The sequence below is a fragment of the Centropristis striata genome, chromosome 10 (assembly GCF_030273125.1).
Source record: "Centropristis striata isolate RG_2023a ecotype Rhode Island chromosome 10, C.striata_1.0, whole genome shotgun sequence".
Classification (NCBI taxonomy): Eukaryota; Metazoa; Chordata; class Actinopteri; order Perciformes; family Serranidae; genus Centropristis; species Centropristis striata.
Window position 1 is genome coordinate 10,634,544 of NC_081526.1, and position 17,099 is coordinate 10,651,642.

General features: G+C 37.9%; 1 protein-coding gene across 3 annotated transcripts in view; it reads right to left on the minus strand.

Annotated features, from left to right (window-relative positions):
- Nucleotides 1-17,099, minus strand: part of LOC131978525 (dedicator of cytokinesis protein 9-like) — a 99,450-nt gene that overhangs the window by 2,868 nt on the left and 79,483 nt on the right. For all 3 annotated transcript variants that reach the window (XM_059342185.1, XM_059342184.1, XM_059342186.1), the window contains exons 31-52: nt 15,579-15,757; nt 15,383-15,499; nt 14,167-14,278; nt 13,943-14,076; nt 10,876-10,990; nt 10,680-10,746; nt 10,541-10,588; nt 8,271-8,407; nt 7,308-7,423; nt 6,690-6,827; nt 6,412-6,594; nt 5,802-5,915; nt 5,495-5,710; nt 5,272-5,329; nt 4,916-5,022; nt 4,426-4,548; nt 4,208-4,321; nt 2,213-2,359; nt 1,902-2,112; nt 500-690; nt 296-396; nt 70-208 (exon numbers count right to left, since the gene is read on the minus strand). In XM_059342185.1, the coding sequence (XP_059198168.1) occupies nt 70-208; nt 296-396; nt 500-690; nt 1,902-2,112; nt 2,213-2,359; nt 4,208-4,321; nt 4,426-4,548; nt 4,916-5,022; nt 5,272-5,329; nt 5,495-5,710; nt 5,802-5,915; nt 6,412-6,594; nt 6,690-6,827; nt 7,308-7,423; nt 8,271-8,407; nt 10,541-10,588; nt 10,680-10,746; nt 10,876-10,990; nt 13,943-14,076; nt 14,167-14,278; nt 15,383-15,499; nt 15,579-15,757 (2,867 nt within the window). The remainder of the gene's footprint in view (nt 1-69; nt 209-295; nt 397-499; nt 691-1,901; nt 2,113-2,212; nt 2,360-4,207; nt 4,322-4,425; nt 4,549-4,915; nt 5,023-5,271; nt 5,330-5,494; nt 5,711-5,801; nt 5,916-6,411; nt 6,595-6,689; nt 6,828-7,307; nt 7,424-8,270; nt 8,408-10,540; nt 10,589-10,679; nt 10,747-10,875; nt 10,991-13,942; nt 14,077-14,166; nt 14,279-15,382; nt 15,500-15,578; nt 15,758-17,099) is intronic.

Sequence of the window (17,099 nt, forward strand, 5' to 3'; positions counted from 1 at the left end):
AACGTGTCAGCAGATTACAGTTGTAACATTAGCGATGCAGGATATAATCACACTTGACACCATACTCACTTGCTCATGCATGATGATGGACAGCTCTCTTGCTAGGTCTCTATAGTTGGCTTTCATCTCATCGTGATACTCCTGCTGGTCCTCTTTGATTAGCCGCTCATTAATACCCAAACCGTGGCCACATGCCTCCACAAAATGCCTGCTCGAACATCAGGAAGTGTTAAAGGAGATTTGTAAAGAGTAGATTTATTAGAAATAGATTCATTATAGGCTGTGGACGTCTCACCTGAAGACCTCTTTCAGCTGTTTGACCTTGTTATCAGGATACTTCTTGGCGCTTGCATCGTCCAGAAAAGCTCTTGCATATGCAAGTGGTCCTGCATTTACCTGGGGGGAGATGTAGGAGCTGTGTCATGTTTTGATCATTTCATTAGGTATGTCCAGTTTGTGCATGTGTGTGTGTATATTGACAATATTCAAAAGCAGGCACCTGGACGCTGATGCTGCCCTGCAGTTTGAGCTGCAGACGGATCATGTCCACCTCGCTGGAGGAGCACAGCTGTTTAATCTCAGCCACCTTCTTGCTCATCTCATCGATGGCCACCTCGATGGGGCTCAGATCAGTGTGGTGTTGATACATCACTGCGATACGTTTCTTTACGTAGGGGAAGCAATGTGTGGCTGAGGGACGGAAAAACAATGGCCTTTTAGTTTGTGAATCTTTTCTTCTTGCATGTGCTTTTCTGAGTTTTACAGCTCATCATGCATGTGTGCATTGTGCGTCTTTCAAAAGCTCTCAGATAATAAAGATAAGAATGTAAGGTTGAACTTTCGGACTTTTTGCATGATAAGACAATATAACTGTGATTAGGAAAAGTCCTTGAGAGACAGCTGACATGTTCAGAATCTAATCAAGATCTTCCATTCATGCACACCTTTCTGCTGAGTAATGCCTCAATGACTGATACCCACGTGAAAACCTTCACATACAGTGTATTTAAAGCCTGTTTAGTGTCAATATGCAGACAAATGGGTGATGTGGTCTTCAGTTTTGGAGTAAAGTGAAAATATATATCACTTTTTAGATTATTTTAGATCATTTAAGGGACACATCACCACCATCTTGTTTATTCACAGCCAAGTTTTATTTCATAACACTGTCTTAAAGGAGAACTATTCAGCCTGTGGTAATAGTTGCACAATGTTTTCTTTGGCTACAGAACTGCAACACTAAATCTATAAAGTATCCCTTAAAGGTAAGGTTTGGATTTATTGAAGTAGGGTTGTATGAGGTACTTATCCATAGTCAGTGTTTTACCAACAGTGGATGACAGTCGGTACCCTCCAGTTTGAAAAATCAGGCAGGAGTACCAGCACAGAAGCTGTTTCATGCCCTTGTTAAAGCCACCAGATTCCATTGACTCCACTGGTGTTTTAAAGGGTTCATTTGGATTCACAAAATCACACAGTAACACAAACAAACTAACTGATCAAATCAGTGGTAGACCAAGAAACTCTTGTGTTCTGCAAGGTAAATTTACTGTTTTTGTCAATGGAGTCTGGTGGCTTTCACAAGGGCATAGAATGGCTTCAGTTCCCCTCGTGTGAACTCAAACAAGGCTGTCTAATGGTAAAATAAAGCAGAGAAAATATTTGAAACAATGCTAAATCGCTAAATAATGTTTTGCTGTGCGCCCCTGTCTTTAGCAGTATCTTGCTTAGCTGTACTGGTACTCCTTCCTGCTTCTCCAAACTCAGGTCTGCCAGCCATCTACTGCAGGTAATAAACAGTCTATAGATAGGTACCTCATACAACTCCACTTCCATAAATCTGAACTATCCCTTCAAAGCCTTATATGCCACTACCACCTACAGTATGTAAGGGTACCTACTGGTCAGTATAGTTCTGCGTTTGCACTGCTCCTCCACCCCGCCTTGTTTTTTGCCTGATATGGTGAAAGGCATCTCAAACACAAAGCGGCGGATATTGTGGCTCTTCTCAAAGTCCGTCTTCCTGTCCACCAGCTCCTTCTCCTCCAGGTAAGGGGTCACATGTGTCACTTGGATGTACGCATACTTAGAGTCCAGGTCTTTGGGGTTAATCTGCAGACAGTGCATGTCATTACAAACGATCAGCACCATGTTTTATGAATCTTATGGGCCTAACCTCATGGCAAATCACTGAATAGCAACAAAGTCTTACCCTGCCAGAGTCCTGGATCATCTTCACATTCTCCTGCCCAAACTTGTCAGAGTACAGCTTAAGGAGCCTCTGTGATATCTCCGACAGAGGGGTGAACTTGGGCTCTTTGTAGATGTACTCCTTACCATCTTCATCTTCAAAGAAGCCCTAAAAACAAATAAAACATGGTCAGGATGAATAAAAAACAACTGTATCTAACAAGATATAAAGAAAGAAACAGTGCCACACCAAACCACACATGAGCTGTGAGTGGGAGTCATTTCAACAATTTGTTAACATGAAATGGTGAAATACTCTTTGAGTCTCAGCTTTGGGCTGAACGTTTTGGCAGACTCCACAATTACACAACCCTCTATCTAATGCACAAGCATAGAGACAGAAGAAAAGAAAAAACTCCACTGCAAGACATCTACTAGTGTCAGTTCAGTAATGTGAGACGGGCCAAAGGACACAGATTTCACACTGTCAGTGGAAGCTCTTAGATTAGTCTGTTGTCTTTATGTAAATGGTCAAAAGTCCCATGAACAGATGGGTGAAGCCATGCATTTACCCAACAAGGGATGAATCCTGCTATTAGCCCTTCAAGGGTTTCCGATTTTGATTAGGACAACACTAAGGCTGGAGTAGAGGAGCAGTTAAAGGGCTAAAAGATAAGCAATGCACGTGAAATAGCACCGACTGCATTAGCAAAGGAGCACAACACAACCTAACACACCACTGCAGCTCAACTGCAATGTTGATTTACCTCAGCCTCTGAGTCTGTAAAATGGTACTGCTACAGGGGTGTGGACAGCAGAAAATAAAATCATCGTTATTCCATGAAAACTACCTAAAAACTATGATTAAAGTCAACACACTTTAATTCTAAAGTACTACATCACCAGTTAGAGAAATGGATCTCTATCAAAGCACACAGACTGAGATAACCACACCCAACCAATTATTTCACAAGATAAGACAAAAGGATGAGCGTCAGTACTACAACGGCACCAAACAGGCTGAAGCTTCTCTTATAATGTTGATATTAGAATTCTAAATCAATATTGAAATGCTGTGCAGGATTATTATTATTTTTGCATTTCTGTTAACTCTCTTCAAACGCTGTATTTCTACACAGCTGTATAAATATCAGACTACACTAATATTAGTATTATACTATTTGCACAATTAGATTCTGGTAGTTGCTGTTGTGAAGGACTGTTTGCAATCCAAATATTTTCAATAACACCAGATTAAGTTACAGCATGTTTTAATGAAATTAAATATTCTGGTTGTTTAGCATTTAACCATAAAAAATGGTTTTAGTCTCCTGCTTGCTGCACACAAAGGAAGGAAAACAGCACCATAAATTACATTTATTCATTTTATTCAAATTGAAGGAATTTTTCCAAGGATTTCTTTTTTTTTTAAGGGTTGATGAGGTCATAGAATATGATAACATTGGAAACTAGAAGCTTTGAATATAAAGAAAAAGACATTTGGTACAGCCTTAGTCAATACTATAATGTTGAAAACTTAGGTCTGTAACACAAAAGCAGAAACACTGGAATGAGTGCACAAGAGCGCCATGCAACACAGTTCCAAAACACATAAAGCAGCAGTGGTGACTGATTGTTATTGTAAACAGCAAACTATGACTGAGAAGTGCAATGGATTACAGCAGCACCAACACCACACAAAGACTCAGGCTGCTCTGAAAGACTAGCAAAGTCTATTGCACAACTTACCGCTGCCTTCAAAGAGGATAAAAAGCAGAAAAGGGTATTAGAGTGGATAATAAAATGCCACTGCATGTGATCATGCTCTAAAAAAAAACAATAATTATATAAAACCACTTTCAGCAGCCCACATGCTTATTGTGAATTACTTTGTAACACCAGCAAACAAATTAATACTTGTGTTGTTTTGTGAAATAAAGCTTGCATAATTTAATCAGTTAGTGCACAAACCAAATAAACTCTTCGGAAGAACTAGAAATAACAAAGTTAAACCCACCTGACCAAAGAAGGCCACTCTGAAGAAGGTGCCCAGCAATCTCTTGCCTGTGTGCATGACCTCTGTCACCTTGCTGTATGCACGGTGCAGGGTGTCATACAGGTGGGCCAGTTTCTGTGCAAAGTAATACAAAAAATCATATTAAAAATCTGATTTGCAGATACTAATGTTGTAATAATGAATGGGGATTGTTGTGGGGAGATAAAAAAGTTAAATGCCTCAAAGTCCCTGCGCTTCTCATAAATGGGGATTATGAGCTTGTAGATGTCAGAGATGAGCTCGTAACGTTCGGCTTTCCACAGTCCGTCTGCACACTCCTCCAAAAGCTCCATTAGGACGTCCTGAGGGAACAAGAACAATAGATTAGTGTTTGATAAGTCCACGCCTCGTCTATCACGTACAAATGTGATGCCTGTACAGAAGTGAGGAAAACACACTTCTACATGAGGGGCTGCACGTCTGCAAAAAGTCTGCACATAATCATTATTTTGTAGACAGCAATATATGCCGAAACATTGATTCACATAAGCACATACAAACACATGTGGTTGTGTGTCTCTCTGCCACTCCTGTGGTTATGATACTGAAAAAATGGTCAGTTTACTTATGATTAAAAATGTTTCCTTCCTTAATTATTACAAGAAATATACAGTTATGTCTAGTTTCAAAACTGTAAAATGTGTTTTGTGCTTAGAAAAAGCAACATACTTCATTAAAATGAACATCCTGCATGCCGACGTCCTCCATCATCGCTGCTTCTTCATCAATGTTTGGAGTCACGACACGAAACGCTGAGCAGCCCTGCTTGAACATGCCTGCACAAAGTGTACAAGATGCGACAGTAGTATTAAAATCTGCCACATTATTGTTTGCATTGCTTCTTTCTATTTTTGCTATACACTTCTGCTGCTGTAACACAGAAAATGTCTCCATTGTGGGGTTAATAAAGGAATATCTTATCTTATCTTATTAGGCAAACAAAACCCAGAAAGATTGGAAGGAATATACAAAAATAGAGCTGCTGTAGGGCATGCACTGTAAGTGTAACTAGATTATTGAAGCACCTTTTCTCCGCAGGTATTCTGCCACAAGCGCTGCAACGTGCACGTAGCACATGGCCGCCTGTAAAGGAAAAACAACAACAACTCAAAGGGATGATGACAGCAGTAATTAATCAAATTATATAAAAGCATCACTAACAATAAACCAGGAAAATATGAATTACATCAAGTCAATACTTGACAATACTCCAGCCCAATCAGCCATAAAGAGTCACTTATCACAGACCTCCGACAGGTCTCCGTTCTTCACGTGGATCCGGGCCATGCTGTCCAACCAGGTCTTACGTAGTTCAGGCGTGCTGGCGTACGACTTGGCGAGGCTGTATTGCAGGTCGACCAGCATCTCTGGATCTCTCTCGTGCTCCTTCATCTGAGCCGTGGCCATCAAAACTGTTCTGATGCGTTTGGTCAGGTCCTTCACATCTGATGGGAAAGCTGTGTTCTGTTTGGGAAGATGCAGAAATGAGAACAGTCAGCTATGTTATTACTTGTTCAAGGATTTTATTTTAACTTCATATAAATGAATTCCTGACCTTTATAGTTTTGTCACTGTTGGCACAGTTGTTGATTATGGACAGAGACTGCTGAAAGCGGGTACTTCCAATACCAATCACATCAGCTATCAACTGACTGACAGCAATCACCACCTAGAAAGAGAAATTTATCATAAATATCATTAAAAATGATTAGTAAATATTTCTTAACTTTTGTATTTTATTGACATTGTATGAACTCCAGCAGACTTCAAAACTGTACATGTAAATATAGTTTTAACAATAATATTAGAGCAAAAATAAAATCCATGAAGAAAATACAATTTAATTGGAAATTTATATTCTTTTCTTTTGACCTTATCAAAATCCAAAAAAGTAGTTAAGTACTGGTGGTAACAGTTTCTTTTGCTACAAAAGACACATTAGATGAAGGTCAAAAAATAAAATAAGTAAAATAGGTAAATATTCTGTAACATGGCATAGCTTCAGAATCCTCATAAAATTAATGAAGAATAATGAAGAATACAGCTGATAAATTATAGAAGTGTTTGTTTTTTAGCTGTTAAACAAAGCCCAGTGTCTTTATCTTACAATATTAGGTTATTATTAATTAAGCTTCATCCTTAGAGCCACAAAAGGATTTTCCTACCTGTAAGTGCGTCCGGACAAAAGACTTGCGACCCGTGTAGTCGAAGTTGCTCTTCATGAGGAAGTAGAGCAGATGGGCTGCATCGCTGCGGATGGAGCTCAGTTTGGAGTTACAGCACTTCAAGATCTCGTAGCAGAAGGCAGCACACATGTCGGCACGCCCTTCAAAAAATGTGCAGGGAAACTAGAGGGTGAAGAAGACAGACAGGTCGTCAGTGAAGGCCGTAACGAGCAGCAGCAGAGTATTGTTACAGGCAGGGAAACGGATGTCCTTCACACCTTGTAGATGAAGGTGCGCAGTGAAGTGAAGACCTGCTTGAGAGCCGTCTCAGACTGATTGATCCGGAGGAAACAGAGGTGGACTTCAAACACCTTCTTCATTAGTGGACTGTGGCCGTGGTCAGAGCACAGCTGGGTCTGTGGAGGAGGAGAGTTTCATCTTTAAATGGGACAAAATCTGATTTAAAAACAGGAATTCACCTTCTGTAGTTGTTTGTTTTTTGCTTTTTTTTTAATGATGCATTAATAAGGCCTGACATAAACATTATAGTATTTAAAGAAAAATGGATCCAGTACAAAATTCAAAAGTACAGTCAATGTGTAACATGTGATATGTTTTTGTATGTTATCTCTTTTTTAAAGAATATTTTTTATTTAATTAATTTCTGCATAAAATAAGTCATGTAATAAATTAGTAAAAAGACAAACAAAAGCAAACTCTCATCATACAAATTCCAACAATAAAACATAAATAATCAACAAATACATATTACATGTCCAAAAAAGATTTTTGTCCGAAAAAGACATTTTTAACTATCCTCAGGCTCTTATTTTGAAGCTTGCATAACGAGTGTAATGTGCTTTTGTACCCCAAACCTCAAGTGAACAACACAATACCTTGAATCCCATGATGAAGATACTCAGCGTGTCCAGCACAGTCAGACACACTTCAGTAGCGATGTTCGCCTCCAGCAGCGACTGATTTAACACGTCTGCATCCGAGTGACTGTAGGCTAAAGAATACACAACAAGAAGCTGAAGCTGTTTCACCCACACCGGTGCACAGAAAGCACATTTATACATCATATTTTATCATACATCTTAAAATATGACCCTTAGTGTTAAAGGCAAAGCTGGAAAATGTAATTATGTTGAAAAGATTCATTCCAAACTGAATCAAAACGGATTTTACTACTTACAAAATCAGCATTCATCATTATCAAATGAATGGTAACAGGTTGGTGAGGTTTTTAAATGTTCATTTGAATATTTTTAAAATTTATTTCAAATAGCATTTAAAAAAATGTTTTGGAATGAAACCCTTCATATTTTACATGGATTGCTTTTAGATTTTTTTTCGAGAATGACATGTAAAATTGCATTCAGAGCAGATGAGCTGGCCAGAGGGATAAGAAGAATTTGAAAGCTAATGTTCAGTTAAAATAAGCATGCTTTTAATTTTAACCAAACGAACAGAGCCAGTAACAGTGCCTGCCAACCTGATACATTCTTACCATGCTCTACAGATATTCCAAGAATACTTGAAATCTTTCTTACACTGAAAACACAAAGAAACTGTGTTAAATGATGCCATTTACCAGACTGAGCACATAGCTTTGAAGCCCTTCAGGTAAAATCAAAAGAACGCTGCACACAGCACCCAGTTTAATCTAATTTACTGGTGATGCAACCGTGTCTTCTGAGGCACCGTCTGCTTGACAGAGGGCTGGGCTTTAACAGAGGATGAGGGGAGTTGATGTTGATGATGGTGAAAAGCATGAGAAGACTACACAGAGTGAGGCGGAGGAGGGCGGAGGTCCTCTGGTGGAGGATGTTGGATGAAGAATATGGAGCACTTACTGTGGTTAAAAGTGTATGAGTTATCCAGGCTGCTGAGCTGCTGTAAGCGGGCATGCATCATTCCCGCCCTGTTACGGGACACAGGCAGAGTCTGAGACTTCCGCTCATGTGCTATGGGTCCTGCCCCATCCTGGTTCCTGATGAGGAAACAGGACAATGTTAGATGAATGGCAGGTTAGTGAAGCAGGTTAGGGTGATAAAAATGCAAATTTTTTCCGCACTTAGGTGGTGTAAATTTCACTCAAATGTCCTGAGAGGAAAGCAGATTTGCCTGTATTCCAACTTTGGGGCACAGTTAAATATTTAGCTTATTGGATTTTAAATGCATCATTATAAAAACAAATATTAGAACATTTCAGGTGACTTTTACACATACAGTCATGGAAAAAATGATTAGACCACTCTTGTTTTCTTCACTTTATTGTTCATTTTTTAATGCCTGGTACAACTAAAGGTACATTTGTTTGGACAAATATAATGATAACAACAAAAATAGCTCATAAGAGTTTAATTTCAGAGCTGATATCCAGCCATTTCCCATGGTTTTCTTGATAATGATTTTGGTTATTGTCAAGAAAACCATAGAAAATGGCTAGAAAGAGCTCTTAAATGAAACCCCTATGGGCTAGTTTATTTGTCCAAATAAGTCGTACCAGGCATTAAAAGAACAAGAAATTAAGAAATCAATGGTCTAATATTTTTTCCATGACTGTATATCCTGAAGCATGTACATGAAAGAGTTGTGCAGTTTATATTGTTTTGCATGCAGGTTAAGGAGATAATTATCAAAGCAGCATTAAAGCAGTTAGTTCCAGCAAACACCATGCATTTAAAATGAGAGAGACAGATGGTACATGGATATAGAGCCAGTAGTTGTGTCACACACTGCAACTTTTATAGGGTGAGGAGATATCATGCATTAAGTTCGAGAGAGTCAGTTACACCTTTAGTCTTACCCAAGCAGGAGAGGGCAGGAGCCAGCTTTTATTTCATTTTTGTTAAACTTGCCAGCATTTAGGTGAACAGAGATAGAAACAGTGGTGGGAGGTTAGAGAGAGTGAACACCCAAAGCCCTCTGGGAGTCAAGGCCAGAGCTCCCAAATAGTGTAGTGAGTACAGTTTGTGTGTTTGGGTGAATTATTGTCAAGTAGCTGTGCTCATAGTACAGTCACACACTTCAATGGCTACACACATACGCAATTATGTTTCACACTGGATGATCAAACATGGGACAAATAAGTAGCTATATCATTGACATGATCTCACAATAGTAAAGTATCTACACGGTCGCCCATAAAGTTGGAATAATTTTGTTTTCAGACACAATCCTCTGTTAATTGTGGTTTATTTCCATTGTGAAATGTTTGGAAGAGATTGATTTATAAAGTTTTGAGAAGATATACACTTTATCTGTCAAAAATAAATGACATTGTCACAATCATTTCATGGAAAGAGGTAAAAAATATATTTTATACCAAATTTATGTACAACCGTGTAATTAAATATCTATCTACTTAAAAACTTAGCTAAAAGTAACACCAAAAGAAAAAAGTTGACATATTTAGCTAAAAGTAATGCATACATTGTTATAACATCCAGTGGTGGAAGAAGTATTCAGATCCTTTACTTAAGTAAAAGTACTATTAACACACTGTGAAAATACTCCACTACAAGTAGAAGTCCTGCATTTAAAACTTACTGAAGTAAAAGTACAAAAGTATCAGCATCAAAATGTACTAAGTAAGTAAGTATCAAAAGTAAAAGTACTTGTTATGCAGAATGGCCCCACTCAGATTGTAATTATTATTTGTGTTGATGCATTTATCTAAGCAGCGTTTTCATTTTGGTAAGATTGAGCTCATCCTAACAACAAAATAATAAACTCTAAACTTTTGTGGGTTTTAATTTAAGAAAATATATAATAACTTTTAATTAACATGTTTTTTTATTTTAAATCTCAACCTGGAAATTAACTAAAGCTGTTAACTAAATGTAGTGGCGTGGAAGTATAAAGTTACATAAAATGGAAATAATCAAGTAAAGTACAGGTACTTTAAGTACAGTACTTGAGTAAATGTACTTAGTTACATTCTACCACTGATAACATCAACAATATGCTACTGGAAGTGGCTTTAGTATGAATGCAAACTGACCTAACGCTGAGGCTAAACATGGAAACCATTGTACTAAAACCTAAAACCATCCAAAATGTAACAGTTTTAAGAGAATAACATCCATGCAACGCTTTGAGACACTGACAACAACATTACCTTGCGATGTATCTCTTTCCCATGTATCTGAACTGATGGAGGCACACTCTGAGAGGACAAGTAAGTGAAACAGTCAGTCACAATAAAAACTAAACGTGTAATGTCAGGGCTGTCAGGAAAGAAATCTAACACGTCTTACTCGACTAACGTGAAGAAGTCCATCAACTCAGCAGATGAAGCCTTGTTCCAGTATGTGAACAGAGCATCTGGAAAAAGACAGATTGACATTGGAGATGTTTTTTTTTTTTTTTTTGATTGGTGGCTCAGCGTTTAAACATCCAGACAGAAAGATGATGGGTGCAGATATTCAGGAGGGAGATGGAGTGATATGTTACCTTCAGACATGCTCTTGAGCACATGTAAGAAGCACATGAGGAGGCTTTTGATCTCTGCTTGGTCCAGTTTGTCACATCGCAGCAGGGTACTGCCCAGGGTTGAAGCAGCCTGGTTCTGGGGGACAAAGTATCCGGTCAGACAGAAGACAGATACATTTATTATATCCTGTCAGGGCTCTTTGCTCTGTTTAGCTTCTTTTGCTGCCTCGACATAAACCACAAGTACAGAAACTGCTGCCAGTTTATATTTTGTCCTTCCAAAGAGAAAGGGCATTTACCATAGAAACTTCAAAATACAAAGTAGGGCTGAGTGATATATCGATATAAAAATATATATCGCTATATTTTTAAATGTGATATGGAATTAGACCATATTGCACATATCGATATAGTTTTTAAAAAATATTTCTTTATATATAAATGCTGCCCTTACTAGGGTTTGTCATATTTAGTTCTTTTGTAATGTTCATTATTCTTTTGTCATATAAATATATTTATTTCAGAAAAAGATTGGCCTATTTTATTTCATAGGCTATTTTTATTTTATTATATAATATATTTTTTATTTATTTAAATGTGCACTTTATGGAGCTTTGATTTTTTTTAAAGGTACTCCTGTTGTCATACAGTATTTATGTTGACCTAAATAAACAGTTTCAATAAAACTACATGTGACTTGTCTTATTTGGCTTTGACTTTGAACATTTGCTCTCATTTTGCGAAAAAAATACCAGGATATAAATCTTTTATCGACTTTTGGTCCATATCGCCCAGCCCTAACACAAAGGTTTCTTTTTTCCGTAGTTAAGATAGAATTTTGTGGTAATAGTCCAAAGTTTAGAAAGCTGAGTTTTGCATTACAATTAAGTAGTAAAAATTATATAGAGGGATTTTTTAAAGAGGTTGTGACATGATCAGTCAGTTTTCTGAAGCCCTGGGATAACAGTGGTCAAGCTACACTAGTGCAGTCATTCATTCAGACGTTGCAGGGCTCTATACATTGTGGAAAAAAACTGCCGGCAGAAAACAAACACCATTTCTTCCAGCTGAGGCAGAGAGCAGGGAGAAAACAGAACCAAAGCAGTGGAGCAACAGCTCTACCACAGTGAGGGGTTGGCCATGTAACAAGCACGTTCCTTTGCCAGCAGTTTGTCTAGACCATGAAACTGGCTGGGGATGACTGAATGGAAAGCATGAGGCTATGACTTTGGCTTCTTAATGGGTGTTTTGGAGAGTGGATAACTTCATGCCTAAAGTTAGTTTTTCCCTGAAAAGGTGGACAGAAACTGTGAAGCTGTAGTGCAGTTATTTTCATGCACTTTTGATTACAAATTAACTATGAGTGTCCTCCTTTGCTCCTCATGCTGTTACACACATTAGGCATTAACAGACTGGAGGAACGTTTCAAAGTTCAGCTTAACAAATTTCTACTTTATTGTGTTTGTAATGCAACAACTAGTAACAATGATAGTTAGCAGCTACTAAAGAGCTAGTCTTCTCCCAGAACAACAGGAACCTTGAGTGATGTAAGTGTATGGTGATTGGTCGAACACATGAACCAATGCAGCACCGGCAACCCCCAGATTTTTAAACCTGTAGACCACCATGTCAACAACAGACAACTCAAAACACAAACTTCAGCTTTTAACGGAAAAAAAGAAAAAAAAAACATGGACAAATGGGCCGAGAGACATTATTGCCACTTCTGCAGGAAACACCTGCTTCATGACACCCTTGGGAGGCGCCAAAAATCTTGTTTTTTTATTGAAAGAGGTTTGTTATACTGGATATCATCTTAGGGGGTGTGTTGTGTACTTAAGTGGGCGTGTCATGTAGCCTACAAGACTGAAGTTAGTGTGTAACAGTGGTGGAAAGTAACTAAGTACATTTACTCAAGTATTTTACTTAAGTACAGTTTTGAGGTACTTGTACTCAACTTGAGTATTTCTATTTTATGTAACTTTATACTTCTACTCCACTACATTTTGAGGCAAATATTGTACTTTTTACTGCACTACATTTAGCTGACAGATTTAGTTACTTTTCAGCATAACATAAAAAACATGACAGTGAAGTGATTAAAGTCACATTTATTTCAATTAAACCTCAAAACAGTATGTTAAGAATATAATGCTTTATGCTTACATAATGCATCATAATGATCATCCAATAATACATATGGAATATATATAACAATCTGAGTGGGGGCCTTCTGCATAACAAGTACTTTTACTTTTGATAGTTTAAGTACATTTTAATGCTGGTATTTATTTACTTTTACTTTAATAAGTTTTGAATGCAGGACTTTTACTTGTAGTGGAGTAATTTCACAGTGTTGTATCAGTACTTCTACTTGAGTAAAAGATCTGAATACTTCTTCCACCACTGGTGTGTAATGGTCTTTTTATCAGATTGAGCTTGAGGCTGTCTGTCGGTGAAATCAAAAAATGACACAGCACACGTGAGAGGAACATAAAAGTGAGAAATCCCTTAAGGGTGCATGCTGATCAACAGAAAAAAGACAAAGACCCTGTGAGGCCCAGTGGGACACCAGCTCTTCATTATAGCACCAGAGAGCAAACAGGCCCGAACCTGAGAATCATGTGGCAAAGAAAGGGCTTAGGGTTCAGGACACGAGGACACGCTCACACACACACTCTGCCATTCCCAGATGGGACACTCCTAGGAGGGAGGATGACTGTGTGAAAGAAGGAGGCGTTTTGTACTTGAAGTGAAACGCTGGGCTGCAGGGCGCTCTCTGGCACACAGGGGACAGAGAGCAGCGAGAAGTCCATGGTGGCGCGCTTGGTGCGCACGGAGAGCACGGACTCATCAGTCTCCGTAAAGAAGCGCAGGACATTGACAGAGTGTCTCCGTACAAACTTCTCCGTCTGCCACGGCCAGCCGTTCAGGTAAGGTGGGGGAGTTAATAGTACAAGTTAACAAGGAGGGATTTTCTGCTTTTGTCACAACAAGGGGACCTCTGATATGCCTGAGGCACTCTGAAATATGACATCCGATAAATGTTGTATGAAATGACTTTACGGGCATCGTGTCTGAGATGTACCTTGTCCAGAGAGTTGCCCTTGTCGTTGTGCTTCTCAGGCAGGCTGCTGCCAGAATCAGTGCTGATGAGTGAGCCGCGAGAGTCGGCGTGGCGCACAGAGTTAATGTTGGGGGTCGACGACGTGTGAGGTGAAGCTGGTAACAAGAAAAAGAAGTAGTTTTATGTTAATATAAAAACATTTTTTTAATATAAAAAATGATTGATTTCATCATCTGTCCACTCACAGGTTCCAGAGATGACCCCAAAAACATCTTTGTGCAAGCTGGTGTCCAGGAAGGTGCTGGATCTGGGAGGTGTCATCAAGGCATTGGTAAGAAGCGAATCTTCTCTTCCATTCTGAGGAGAAACAGTGCAACAGTTTAATGTTTAACACAAACCCACACACTATATGGAGATCTATGTTTTAAGAAAAAGTCACTATATGTGCGTGTGAGGTGAAGGTTTTTATTAGGGGGCCCAAAACTTAAACAATCTCTGATTGGTCATTTGAATTAGGAAATTGTAATTTTTTAAGATTTGAGCAATTCAGTAAGGAATGGTAGCAGCTAAACAGTATAATGTTATGCTTTGTGATAAAGAATCCAAGCTACAATTTAAATCCTAGCTTACTTGTCATTGCTTACTTGAGTTGAAAACGTGGTACCTCTTCAAAAGAGTGTTAAAGATTTAAATTAAGTTAAAGACTATAATATATTAATCAGAGATACCAAAACTGTACTTTTACTTTAACAGTTCAAGTAGATTTTGTATTTAAGTACTTTTATTTATGCAAGATAGTTCATGCAGGACTTGTATGGGCCCATGTGTGAAATCAAACAATGAGATAAACAGGGCAATAACTCATAATCTGAGCTTGTCGCAGTAACCTTTTTCTCTACTTTTTCTGTGATTACTATGTTTTTCCTTGTCTTTGAGTATTAAATATGAGTTTTCTTCAAATTTCAGGTATGGGTATAGATGTCAGGATGTAGAGTTGTTAGGTTTTGATATTTTTCCTCATTTATAATGTGAATTAAAGCTACAGTCATGGAAAAAAATACGAGACCACCTTTGTTTTCTTCATTTTATTGTTATTTTTAATGCCTGGTACAACTAAATGTACATTTGTTTGGACAAATATAATAACAACAAAAATGGCTCATGAGAGTTTAATTCAAGAGCTGATATCTAGCCATTTTCCATGGTGAATGATTTTGGTCATCATCAAGAAAACCATGGGAAATGGCTAAATATCAGCCCTTAAATTAAAACTCTAATGAGCTATTTTTGTTGTTATCATTATATTTGTTCAAACAAATGTACCTTTAGTTGTACAAGGCATTAAAATGAACAAGAAATTGAAGAACTCAAGGGTGGTCTAATAATATTTTTCCATGACTGTGTGTGTGTGTGTGATAGAAATACACATATTTCAAAGACGCCACTAGGTGGCTCCCTTACATTGTTGGAGTGGTTGATGGTGAATGGAGATACTTCCTTCACATTCAGCCTGTTGACATTCTCTTGGAGCAGACCAAACAAGGGAAAGTACAGGGTGGCCAACCTGGCCTGCTGGCTCTGCAAAACAAATAACTCATCTCAACAGAATTTCTCAAGAACACACTAGCAGACAGTGAAGTGAAACTCAACTGCTTACTTTGGAGGTGTAGCGGTCATCAAATGTGTGTTTCATCATCAGGTTCTTCAGCACATGGATGGCCACCTGACGGATCTCCCTGAACTCCTGCAGAGCTCCACTGACCTCCCTGAGCAGCAGCCCAACCAGGAAGTGGTTCTTACAGAAGTCATCTGTCAGAGAGTAATCCATCTGGAGGTCTGAGGGGAGGAAGAGAACAGGATTGGATGATAGGGAGGTTAGTGAAGGAAGACAAAAAAATATTAAGTAAAAAAACAACATAATTTAATCCGACACAGTTAAATTAATAACAACAAAAGAGGAAAGTTTGAACAGAAAACAGATTTTTTTAAGCCACTAAAACCTGGTGATCTCCCTCTAATCTACAGTCATGGAAAAAAATATTAGATTTAGATTAGACTAGATTAGTCTAGACTAGATTAGACTAGATTTACCCTTATTTCTTCACTTTATTGTTAATGTTTAAGGCCTAGTACAACTAAAGGTACAATTGTTTGGACAAATATAATGATAACAACAAAAATTGCTCATAAGAGTTTAATTTAAGAGCTGATATCTAGCCATTTTCCATGGTTTTCTTGATAATTATTTTGGTTATTATCAAGAAAACAATGGAAAATGTCTAGATATCAACTCTTAAATTAAATTCTTATGAGCTATTTTTGTTGCCAAAATAAAAAATATACCTTTAGTTGTACCAGGCATTAAAATGAACAAGATATTGAAGAAAAAAAGCGGACTAATAATTTTTTTCCATGCTTGTAACAATCAACACAAAGGAAACACAGTTTTACAGAAAAGCTTGGATTTTATCTTTGATAGATTCAGGCTGCTGCTCTGCGTCAACAGGGATTGTTGTAGAAACAGACAAACAGGATTAAAGCTTTTGAGTTAACAGCAGCAGCTGTTCACAGTTGGTTTCCAACATCATCTAAGACAAGTAAAGCGATCCCAAATCACACTCAAAGATTCCCCAACATGACTGTAATCAAGTTAAACACACTTCAGTGTTTTTAAAACCTGCATTTTAAGCATGCACGCATTAAAAAGATCTGATTTTTGAGGAATGACAGAAAATAATGCGTCTTTTGGAACTAGTCATAACCTACAAACCCCTTTAAGACAGAAATAAAACTACCTGCACACATAATTACCCACTTCTGCACCAAAAGCCAATCTCAGCTTCTGCACACTCATACGACTACAAATTATAAACAGTATAATTTTTCCGAACGGTGTTTTGGAAAAGAAATCAGGTTGCAGCAAAAGTGGAAGATAACTGATTGAGTTCAGATTTTGCAGCGAATCATTTGACCCATTCTGGTCTTGATTGAATGATTAGATCTTAGTCTCTCTTGCACCTACCTACTGGAGTATCACATGACTCCAGCATATTATCTGGAGATAGTAAAGCTAATTAAGAAACACAAGAAAACAAAATATATTCTGTAAAATCAAAGACAGAAAACCTATTTTATTACTAATTAAATACACTTTCATTATATATTGATGAGTTGGAGA